The sequence below is a fragment of the Mandrillus leucophaeus genome, unplaced genomic scaffold, assembly GCF_000951045.1.
Source record: "Mandrillus leucophaeus isolate KB7577 unplaced genomic scaffold, Mleu.le_1.0 Scaffold160, whole genome shotgun sequence".
NCBI classification, from domain to species: domain Eukaryota; kingdom Metazoa; phylum Chordata; class Mammalia; order Primates; family Cercopithecidae; genus Mandrillus; species Mandrillus leucophaeus.
The window spans coordinates 3,516,553-3,528,814 of record NW_012101588.1 but is presented as its reverse complement, the minus strand read 5'-3'; the positions used below and the strand labels follow the sequence as shown (position 1 = coordinate 3,528,814).

Here is a 12,262-nt window from a genome sequence, read left to right as displayed (position 1 = left end):
TTGCAAATAGTATCTCAATAGCTTTTGTTTCTTTATGATTAATTTAATAATTAATTCCTAACTAAAGAATTAACTATTGCTAAAGAACTAATTTGTATGCATAGGTAAGATATAACTCGTAACACAGGAATAGAGAACAAGGAATTTTAAAATCTAAATAATATATACTTATTATAGAAAATTTAGCAAACATATAAAAGTAGAAGGGAGAACTTCATTATCCTGTCATCCAAACATAACATTCATTAACATTTGGTCTAAGTCCTTCAAGTGATTTTTTTCTATACATACTTGACCATTATTATGACATCCATACACACACACACACATTAGTTTTTGTTAACATTTCATATATAATAAATCCTTATGCTAATGTTAAAAGAAAAACTTTAGACAAATTAAATTTAACTGAGTTTAATTAAGTAAAGAACAATTCATGAATTGGGCAGCCCTCCTAGCCCCCCAACCAGAGTAAGTTCAGAGAAACTCCAGTGTTGCTGCACAGCGAAAGAGGATTTATGGACAAAAAGGAAAGTGAAGTAACAGAAAACAGAAGTGAGGTACAGAAACAGTCAGATTGGTTACAGCTCAGTGTTTGCCTTATTTGAACACACTTTGAACAGTTGGCTGCCTGCAAGTGGCTAAAGTATGACTTCTGTGATTGGCTGAGACTCAGTTACTTGTTACAAGAGTAGGTTATGGTCTATTTACAGTCCAGTTAGGTTACAGGTCACTATGTAGGGAGAAACCTTACCAAGGTTTCTGAACTTACAAGAAGGCAGCTTTAAGCTAAACTTAATTTAACAATAAAAAATGTTTAATGGCAGAACAATATTCTACCATGTACCATACTGTTTTTCTTAACTCTTTATCTTATTGGTGGATATTTAGGCAATTCTAATGTTTTACTTTTATTATAATGCTGTAATAATAATCTTTATGGAAAACTATTTTTCCCATGTCTTGAGTTATTTTCTTAATAGAAATTTCCAGGACTGGGCGCAGTGGCTCACACCTGTAATCCCAGCATTTTGGGAGGCCAAGGTGGATCACTGAGGCTAGGGGTTCAAGACCAGCCTGAACAACATGGTGAAATAAAATTAAATAAAATAAAATTTCTCAGAAATGTCTTCTTTTATTTATTTATTTATTTTTTTTGGAGGGAGGGAGTCTCGCTCTGTCACCCAGACTGGAGTGCAGTGGAGTGCAGTGGCACGATCTCGGCTCATTGCAAGCTCTGCCTCCCAGGTTGACGCCATTCTCCTGCCTCAGTCTCCAGAGTATCTGGGACTACAGGTACCTGCCACCTCGCCTGGCTAATTTTTTGTATTTTTAGTAGAGACAGGGTTTCACCGTGTTAGCCAGGATGGTCTCGATCTCCTGACTTCGTGATCTACCCACCTCGCCTCCCAAAGGCAGGGATTACAGGCATGAGCCACCGCGCCCAGCCAGAAATGTCTTCTTTAGGTTAGACAATAGTTGTTTTTTTTTTTTTTTTTTTTTTTTTAAGACAGAATCTCACTCTGTCACCCAGGCTGGAATGCAGTGGTTCAATCTGAGCTCACAGTAACCTCTGCCCCCTGGTTTCAAGGGATTCTCCTGCCTCAGCCTCCCGAGTAGCTGCGACTACAGGCATGAGCCACCACGCCCAGCTAATTTTTGTATTTTTAGTAGAGACAGGGTTTCACCATATTGGTCAGGCTGGTCTCGAACTCCTAACGTCAAGTTATCTGCCTGCCTCGACCTCCCAAAGGGCTGAGATCACAGGCATGAGCCACCACGCCTGGCCATAGCCAATAGCTTTTTAAGGGCTGGAACTGTCCTAGTCAATGTTGTATTGCCCTACATAATTGACACAGAAAGTATTTAGCAGAAATTCAGTCAATTGTTCTATGCCTTTAAGCCGAATTTAAAGCTATGAAATAGATCTCTGACAGCAGCGTTTACATTAGCCAAGTCGTGCAAACTATACATGTCGAGAAAAACAAAACCTACCCTAGTGAAAGGATATACCTGAAAGCCAGTTTGCCCATACATTTCTACTAAATTTCAAATGAATTTTTCAAATTGCAGTATCACTCTTACCTGCAACAGAAGCAAAGGTAAATTTTCAGGGGTGTACTCCCTTCTTAGGCAGCTCTCTAGCTCCCTCTGCATGATGTCCGCCTGAACAACAAAGGACTTCGACTCGGCCACCTAAACCCAAATAACTAGTTTTAATATCCCAAATTAAAGAACTGTAAAATTTCAGATATCACAAAATCAGACTTTTCCAAGGAAATAATGGTCTGCTCTGATCCAGTGGTAAGCTGAATAGTGGCCTGTTCTCATAAATACTGTTAATAGCATCAGCTGTTTGTCTGCAAAAATAAACTGTTCCTGCTAAAAGTTACCAATCAGAAAAATCAAACTTACTGTTGTATTGAAATAGCCTACTCTCCTACTCACCTGTAAGGTTTTCTTCAGTGCCAGTTCCCTCTCTCTTCTAAAGTAATAAATATCCTTTGGCGTTTGAACAGAGCTGCAGAAAGATTTATGCAATATAAGTAGTAATTACAGAAGCTGTAATCGACCGGATTATAGACAGGCCATGATTAATCTGTAACTCTTCACAACTGCTCATTTCTGAATAAGTATATCATATTATACTGAATTATTGAGGGCATGCAAAGGCCACATCCTTTTGTTTTGGTTAGAATCTTTTTTGACTCTTCTTTGATTAGCATGTTTGCTAAACCTTTCCCTGGGCCAGTTTTTCTCTCTCCTCCCCATACAAACAGAGTATTTCGTTCTACCCTTGATTCACCTCACTATTTCCTACTGCAGAGTAAAGGGAGGGACACAATGGTGAGGATTTTTATTTCCCCAACTGTATTCCCTCCAGCAACCTTATCTCTGACAAATATTGTGCCTCTCAGATCCCACTTTCACCCTAACTGGCACATAAAACCAATATCGTGTAATTTAAAATAAAATGCTTCTATTTTTGTGTTCTTGATGAATTATCTGCTGGGGGGTGGGAGTGACTCTTAAATATCAAAGATGAAATACTTCAGGAATCATTTTAACCAAACTTAAGGCTTCAGGAAAATTATTGATTCCTAGGAAAAACATTTATAGCAGAAGCGCCTGTTTAAGCAGCCTTGTGGATTCCTGTTTACACCGTTATGAGGGAGCTGTTGTTTTTACCATGGACTCTGATACAAGGAGGCACAAGCTGTGGGGTCACCTGGTAAGGGGGTGGGACGCTGGGTTGGGAACAGCAGAGTGCTCCACATTTGGGATAAGATATATCCCAAGGTTTGGCAGCTTTGGAAATATCAGGAAACAGCAACCCTGATGCCAACATCACTTTCTCAAGATAGTATTTTGCAGACATTGGTAAGGGGCCAGAGCAGGTAGTCTAGAAAACAGGTGAGAGACCACCTAGAGATTATGAAGGAGGTGTAAGCAGTGACATTTAGGTTAATATTGTTCATATGGCCCTATGAGTTCCCAGATAAGTTTTAAGGGAAGATAAAAATACACTGTTAGTTTGTACACTTGCCAGCAATTTCCCCTACTACAGGCAGTGGTTCTGTGAAAAGAACCCCAGGCTGACAGTCAAGAAATCCATCAGCCAAGTGAGCCTAAGCAACCCATTTAGACACATTGTGTCAAATTTCCAGCCCTGAAGCTGGAGATAATGCCCCTCTTATCTCCTAATATCTTTGCTTTAATGGGGTGGGGGAAGAAAAAAGAGTTGAGCTCTGAAAGGGATTTGAGAATAAAAACAGTAATAAACCTAAGGTATAATTTCTGTGATTCTGAATCCTGGCTGCAGCGTTGTGGCAGTGAGGAACAAGTAACCAACCAGAAAAGGGATTAGCTATTACCAGGTAGGTAGAGAAACACAAGAAACTTTCCCCTGCCCTCTGGTCTTCTTATCTTTGGCATACTGGGAGATGAGGAGGGTCATGGGCTTAGCTACCCAGCTCTGTCTCATTCGGATCTTGTCTTTCCTCTCAGTTAACCTCAAAGTGCCTGTGAATGACCCAGAAGAAACTGGTGAACATAAGTAGTGTGTATATCAACCTGCAAAAAGAGATTTACTCCCATATTCATCAAGCATTGTTCATTCAACATACATTCATTCATTTATTCATTCAGCAAGAGTTTATGAAACACTTAACCATTGCAAAGTCTTGGGTTTGTGGAGTGAAACGAGGGAAAGGATGCAAAAAAAAAAAAAGGGAAAATGATTAAGACACACAGTTCTCCAGGCCTCAATAGATTTTTCAGTCTAGTGGAATGAGAATGTTAAAGTGGTTATCGGGAGTGGATATTTCCATGTTCCTTGGACTCTAGAACCTAGCACAGCACCTGGAAAACAGAAGGTGCTCAAGAAGCATTTGTTAGACTAATAGATTCTTCCAGGTGCAGTGTTGGGTGGTTTGGGGAAGTAGACAAATAAGGCAATCCAGGATTTCCCATCACTCGATTCTAAGAGACATCAGAAAGCCTTTCTTATCCCAGTGTACACTGGGGAGTCACTTGCCTGACATTCTGACATTTAAATCATAAGAATATCAACACTCCATCTTTGCATTGTGTTTTCTTGTTTTAAAAATACTTTAACATGCATTATCTCATTATCCTCATAACCTTATGTAGGTAGGCAAGGTACTAACCTCATTTTTCAAATAAAGAAACCAAAGTTGAGAGAAATTATGACTTGCATGGTTCCATGATCTTTCCATCTCATCACACAATCTGATTTGCTTCAGACACCTGATGGTTTTAAATACTAATTAAAAAACATATGAAATGCTGGTTCTTCAGAATTGTCTTTGGAATGAAGTACTAATTCACCTGCTTACTGCATCTTCTGACCTCTCCAAACCTCTCACCATCCATATTGTATTTTCTCAATGATTCAACTTAACAGGGTTCTTATACTGCTCCTTTTGATCAATTGCGGCAGTAACAGAAACAGAGGGATATGAAGGTCCTGGCCCCATGAGACTTGTCATTAGGGCCTGACCTATGTCTCTTGTTTCTCTACAAGGACTTGATTGCTGTTGTTGGCAGCATTTACCTATAGAAGAGCTCCTGATGAAACAGGCTGGCTGGCTTCCTGTTGTGATCTGCTCTAGAGGAGAAGAACAAAAGCCCCTCTCGCTCTAGCTTACATAACTCTCAGCAAATCAGTAGCAAAAGACCCAAGAAGTTATTAACAGCGAGTTCCTACTTTGGGGGGCTAGAGACTTCCACGAAGCCCCACCTGTGCAGTTAGAACTAAAACTCAACCTGTAGTTACCCCTTCCTCATTTTTGTGCTAAGAATAATGCCTTGGGTGGAGATTTAAAATGCTACTGCTACATCTGATGTATGAAGAAGCATGTTAAGCCACTGCATGAGCACTAGAAACTGCACCCCAGTCCCCCCACCATATATGCCCTGATGTAACCCTTCTCTATCAAAAGATCCTATAAAACTAACCCACACACTACCCTTGGAGAGCAGCTCTTTCCTTTTCCTTTCTTGGTGCTGGCTCCCTTGTGCACAAGCTGAATAAACTTTCCTTTGCTGCTCTGTTTGGTGATCTCTCTTGATTTCTATCCTGGCAGAGAGCAAGAATCCACAGTTCTGGTAACACTCACAGAATATCGTTTTGCATAATGTATTACCAAATGCCTACCATTATTTCAGCTTTTAAATTTCTCACCAAAATCAAGGTCGAATTCAATTAAAATATTATTGGGTAAAATGAGATCTCCTTTCACTGAGTATGATTTGTATTACAGCTTCTGTAACTTTAAGACAATAGCATTAGTTAACATGTAAAAACACTTTTACATTTTCTTTGGTAAGACTTTTGCTTGGATCTGTCTTAACAAATCTAGAATATAGAAAAATCTTAGAGGCAGCAATCAGGTTAGAAATGGGTACCTGCAACTGCTATTATATACTATCTATCTGAACTGGAGATAATGCCAGTTGTCCATGTAAAAAGAAGAAAGGGTGCTGATGGAGATTATGGAGTGAGAGTGGGAAGTAAAGCCCTGAAGATCACACCTTCTAACTGCCACTATTTACCTGTAAACTCGATTAGTTGTTCCCTGAAGAGCTCCCTGCTCTTCTATCTCAGACTTCAGTTCAGTCAGTTGCACAGCCAGTTTTTTCTCCAACAGCTGGACCCTTTCTGTGGAAGTGATCTTATAAATTTCATCCATGATTTGCATTTGCTGTTTTTCTGTATCCCTGAAAAAGAGGATCACAAAGCTTGATGCCCTCAGTGACCATTACCCAGCATGTGGAACTTTGTCTATTTTTGTCCAAGAAATCATGTGGACTCTGTAGAAATGCATGCATTTTGCTATTAGACTGTTGTCATTTGTGATTTAATTAACATCTAGTAAACAGTAGAGAAAAAGTCGATCAGAATCTCCATGGGTTATGCCTTTGATTAACCCAGTTCACCTTCAAAAACATCTCTGCTTCAGCTTTGGCTGTTGGGGTTTAATAAGCGAAAATGCACCTCCCCTCAACCCCTCACCTCTGCAGTCTTGATAAATGTTTGTGGGGATTACACACCAACTACTGTGAGTGGCAGTTATTGCTGACTTCTAATAAAAAATTGTACTTTTACATTTGAATGTGTTTTCTTAATTTTGACTGCCTACATTTAGCACACAGGTTTTACCATTAAATACCAGCTGATAAACTCCCACCCCACCTCACCTGGTTCACAGTCTGTCAAATTCAACGTAATTGTTTGTTAAGTACTTAGTGTCAACATTCTCATTAACAATGTAGATTAACTGCATGACTCAGAAGTCCTGGGACCCATAAATTGCAGGGGATTCAACAGATGACATATTTCTTTGTGTTACTGCTGCCCTCACCTGTCCTGGACAAGTAGGAGTTAAGTCTCACTTAGGCCACATTAGAGAGATTTATAATACTTAAACCTTCTTTTTTTCCTTTGATATTTCTAGGTTCTCATCTTTCCTTTCGAGATATTTCATTTTCTCAAGTTAATATGCTGTCATTTCAACAAATAATTAAGCTGTAGAGATGTTTTGTCTAGAGGCTTCCTTTGGGAGCCTATTTATTCTTTTTCTAAATATATTAAAAATGGAAATGAGCATCCATGTTCAGTCCAGGTTGTGAACCTGATAGTAATAAATCTGTCATGTTTGGCATGCCATTGGAGCTCAATAAAATGCACTGTTATTGTTCTTAGCAAAAGTAAAATGTTGTTATAGAAAATATTTGCCATTTGGCAGCGTCCTTTCAAGTTGGACGAACAGTTAAACAACTGCCTTAACAGCTGCATTCCAATCGGCAGCCAAGAGTGGGAGCAACATAGACTGGCTGATTATTCTCCCACAGGACAGACATTCTGCCTTCATTACTTGATTAGTTTCAACACTTCACAGCTCAGAAATGAGAACATTTAATCCTGTACTGTTTAGCTTGCAACACAGTCAAGTACAGTATTCAGAAAATTAACATAAAGGGGTCAGTCTTTGACAACAGTCCATGAAATGAATCCAACCCAGAGAAATACATGCCTGCTGAGCACTCATGTCTAGGTTTAAAGAGACAACTGTTTACGTGGAGGGGTATGGGAGGTGTGCTTCATTTATTGAGAACCTACCATGTGTCAGGCAAGCACTGGGGCCTCATTTAGTCTTAGAAAAGAGATTGCGAGAAAAGAGAATTTCTTCAATCATGTTTTTAAAAATAAGTACATTTAATTATTTGTAATTCATAATTACATATCATACATAATTTTATGCATTTAAAAGTGGTTAAAATTTAAGACAAAAATAGTAAGATCAGCTTGAGCAAGGTTTGGGGGTGTTCAATATGTGGTTACAGCAGGCTTGGATGGGGATAAAGCAGGCATGTTTAGAAGAGAAATACTGAGTAACTATTTTAAGTTTCAAGGCGATTAGTAAAAGAATAGAAATGCATCCTAGATGAGTTCATGTCCTTTGTAGGAACATAGATGAAGCTGGAAACCATCATTCTGAGCAAACTATGGCAAGGATAGAAAACCAAACACCGCATGTTCTCACTCATAGGTGGGAAGTGGACAATGAGATCACTTGGACACAGGGTGGGGAACATCACACACTGGGGCCTGTCGTAGGGTGTGGGGAGAGGGGAGGGATAGCATTAGGAAATATACCTAATGTAAATGACGAGTTCATGGGTGCAGCACACCAACATGGCACACGTATACATATGTAACAAACCTGCATGTGGTGCACATGTACCCTAGAACTTAAAGGATAATAAAAAAAGGAAAAAATAAAAATAAAAAAATAATAAAAATATCTGTATCTATTTAAAAAAAGAAAGAAAGAAAGAAAAGACAGACAGACAGACAGACAGAAAGAAAGACAAAGAAAGAAAGAAAGAAAGAAAGAAAGAAAGAAAGAAAGAAAGAAAGAAAGAAAGAAAGAAAGAAAGAAGGAAAGAAAAGAAATGCATCCTAGAGCTTCCCAAAGAAGTGGGAGTAAGGGGTGAGATAGGACTTTTAAATCCAATAAACAGTGGTCCCCAACCTTTTTGACAACAGGGATTGGTTTCGTGGAAGACAATTTTTCCATGGATGGGAAGCAGCGGGTGGCCGGGAGGAGGGATGGTTTCAGGATGAAACTGTTCCACCTCAGATCATCAAGCATTAGTTAGATTCTCACAAGGAGCATGCAACCTAGATCCCTCACATGCACAGTTCACAATAGGGTTCATGCTCCTGTGAGAATCTAAATGCTGCTACTGATCTGATCGCAGGAAGTTCAGATGGTAATGCTTGCTTGCCTGTGCTCACCTCCTGCTGTGTGGCCCAGTTCCTAACAGGCCACTGATCAGTACAGGTCCATGGCCTGGGGGTTGGGGACCCCCGCAATAGAAGGTAAGAAAAGTAGGGGAGCGGAAACAAAACAAAGTATGGCAGAATTAAGTTCAAGTGTAACAGTAATTATAATAAATGTAAATGGTTAAGCTCATCAAAATACATAAATTAGCACAGCTTCAGGTGTTTTAAAGGCTCCAAAACTTGATAATGTGATACATACCAAAATAAAACAATTATTTTTATTCTAGCAAATGCCAGAATTTAAACTGATAAGCAAACTGGTCCCATATCACTGTGGGCCAATCCAATTCTCTTTATTGATCGGCACAGATAGACACTCTGTAACCTTCTTGGGTAAATATTTTTGGTGCGTAGTCATCTTGATCATCAAATGCTTTCAAATCATCTATGCTTTCAAATGAAATGCATTACATGCCAGCTTCTGCATTAATAGGGGTGTGGCTAAGCAAAAAGACACCACCACCAGTGGCTAAAAGAACAAACTCAAGCCTATAATCCCAGCACTTTGGGAGGCTGAGGCGGGTGGATCACTTGAGGCCAGGAGTTTGAGATCAGTCTGGCCAACATGGCGAAACCCCACCTCTACTAAAAATACAAAAACTAGCCGGACGTGGTAGCATATGCCTGTGATCCCAGCAACTCAGGAGGCTAGGCAGAATGGCTTGAACCCAGGAGGCTGAGGTTGCAGTGAGTACCACTGTACTCCAGCCTGTGTGACACAATGAGGCTCTGTCTCCAATCAATCAATCAATCAATCAATCAAAGAAAAAAGATCTTTTAAGTTTCTCTAACCTAACGGTGCTAATGTAAATGGTCCAGGGTTGTAGAGCAGCCCCACTACTAAATGGGCACTCAACGGCCCAGGTTCCTTCCAAGTCTGCTTCATCATCCCCTAGGCATTGTTCAGATAAACACATTAGTGTTTTCCCTTCATTGTGTCTATAGAACATGGGGGACATGAGATAAATATATTTGATGGTCTGAGTTGAATAACCTGCTTCTACTTCTAGTTTGCTGAGAGGTTTATTTTAATTTTTTCTTGAAAGGGTGAATTATGTCAAATGCTTTTTCTGCATCTATTAATCATGTGATCTCCCTCATATATTTGTTAATGTGGTTAATTTCACAGATTTTCAAAAGTTAATCCAAAATTGTGTTTTTAGAATGAACTTCATTTGGTCATAATTTGTTATCTTTTTTTATAGAAAAGTTTATTCAATTTTCTGCTATGTTGTTTATAATGTTTGTATTTATGTTCATGAGAGACATTGGCCTGTCATTTTTCTTATAATGTTTTTGTCAGATTTTGGTATCAAGATTATGCTGGCTTCACAAGACATGTTGTGAAGTGCTCTCTATTTTCTGAAGAACGTTTATAATTGCTATATTTTTCCTTAAATGTTTGGAATAAGTCATCTCTGAAATATAGTAAACTGAAGTTTTCTGTATGGGAGGACTTCAATTACAGATTCAATTTTTTAAACAGCTATATAACTATTCAATTTTTTATTTATTTTTGTGTTCATTTTATTAAGACTTTTAAAAGAGCAGTTTGATATATAAGTACATTTCATCTAAGTAGACGAATTTTGAGGGGAGTGAGGTTTTTCATAATATCCTCATACTTTTTAACAGCTTTGTTGAGATATAATTAACACACCATCTGATTAACCCACATGAAATGCACAATCAATGCTTTTTATTTAGTATATTCACAGAGTTGTGCAATCATGACCATAATCAATTTTAGAACATTTCATTACACTAAAAAGAAACCCTTTTGCCATTACCTGCCACTCCTCATTTTTCTCTAAGCTACCTCTTCTCCCTAACAATAGGCAACCACTACTTGACTTTCTGTCTCTACATATTTATATGAACATTTCATATAAATGGAACCATACAATATGCGGTCCTTTGTGACTGGCTTCTTTCACTTAGCATGTTTTCAAACGTCATCCTTGTTGTAGCATGTATCAGCACTTCATTCATTTTCAATGACTGAGTGATATTTCATTGAAAAACTATACTACATTTTATTTGTTCATCAACTGATGGACATCTGGGTTGTTTCAATTTGGGGGCAATTATAAATAACACTGCTATGAACATTCATATACAAGGTTTTGTGTACATCTGTTTTCATTTCCCTTGGGTATATGTGTAGGAGTGGAATTACAGGGTAAATATGTTTGACCTTTGAGAAACTGCCAGGCTGTTTTCCAAAGTGGTTGTACCATTTTATATTCCAATCAGCCACATATGAGAGAATTCCAATTTCTCCACAGCTTTGCTAACACCTGTTACTATCTGTCTTTTTAATTTAAGCCATACTAGTTGGTGTGAAGTGGTATCTCATTGCGGTTTTAATTTGCATTTCCCTGTGGCTAATGATGTCAATCAAATTTTCACGTGCTTATTGGCCATTTGTATGTCTTCTTTGGAGAAATGTCCATTCAGATTCTTTGCCCATTTTTAATTGGATTATTTGTATTTTATTGATGAAGTTGTAAGAGTTCTTTATATATTCTAGATACATGTCCCTTATCAGATATATGATTTGCAAATATTTTCTTCCATTCTGTGGGTCATCCTTTCACTTTCTTGATGTTGTCCTTTTAAGCTTCTTATCTTTTTAACATTTATAAAATGTGTAGCGCTGTCTCCTTTTATATTCCTGATATTGGTAATTTCTGTACTTGTTTTTTTTTTTTTTTTGAGACAAAGTCTTGCTCTGTCACCCAGGCTGGAGTGCAGTGGCACAATCTCAGCTAACTACAAGCTCTGCCCGCCAGGTTCCAGTGATTCTTCTGCCTCAGTCTCCTGAGTAGCTGGGATTATAGGCAGGTGCCACCTCACCTGGCTAATTTTTCTATTTTTTAGTAGAGACAGGGTTTCACCGTGTTGGCCAAGCTGGTCTTGAACTCCTGACCTCAGGTGATGTGCCCACCTTGGCCTCCCAAAGTGCTGGGATTACAAGCGTGAGCCACCGCGCCCAGCTTGTACTTGTGCTTTTATCTTGATCAGTTTTATTAGAGATTTATCAATTTTATCAATTTTTCAAAGAACCAGTATTATTGAGTTTTCTCTAGGTTATTCATGTCTGCCTTTTCTTTTACTGATTTCTGCTCACCTAACTTAGATCATTGCTTTTACTATCTTGAGTTTAATTTGCTTTTCTTTTTCCGGTTCTTGAGATGGATGTTTAGATCAATAATTTTTAACCTCTTGTGTAATGTATTTAATGCTGTAAATTGTCCTCTAAGCACTATTCTAGCTACATCACAGAAGTTTTTAATGTTGTGTTTTCATCATATTTTAAATATTTTCTAATTTCTATTATGATTTCTTTTTTGACATAAAGGTTATTTAAAACTGGTTCTTTCT

General features: G+C 38.4%; 1 protein-coding gene across 1 annotated transcript in view; it reads right to left on the bottom strand.

Moving 5' to 3' along the window:
- The window catches only part of LOC105536577 (putative uncharacterized protein C6orf183), a 61,408-nt gene that overhangs the window by 35,765 nt on the left and 13,381 nt on the right, over positions 1-12,262 (bottom strand). The window contains exons 2-4 of the mRNA XM_011975977.1: positions 6,079-6,243; positions 2,449-2,521; positions 2,086-2,196 (exon numbers count right to left, since the gene is read on the bottom strand). Of these exons, the coding sequence (XP_011831367.1) occupies positions 2,086-2,196; positions 2,449-2,521; positions 6,079-6,224 (330 nt within the window). The 5' untranslated portion in view covers positions 6,225-6,243. The remainder of the gene's footprint in view (positions 1-2,085; positions 2,197-2,448; positions 2,522-6,078; positions 6,244-12,262) is intronic.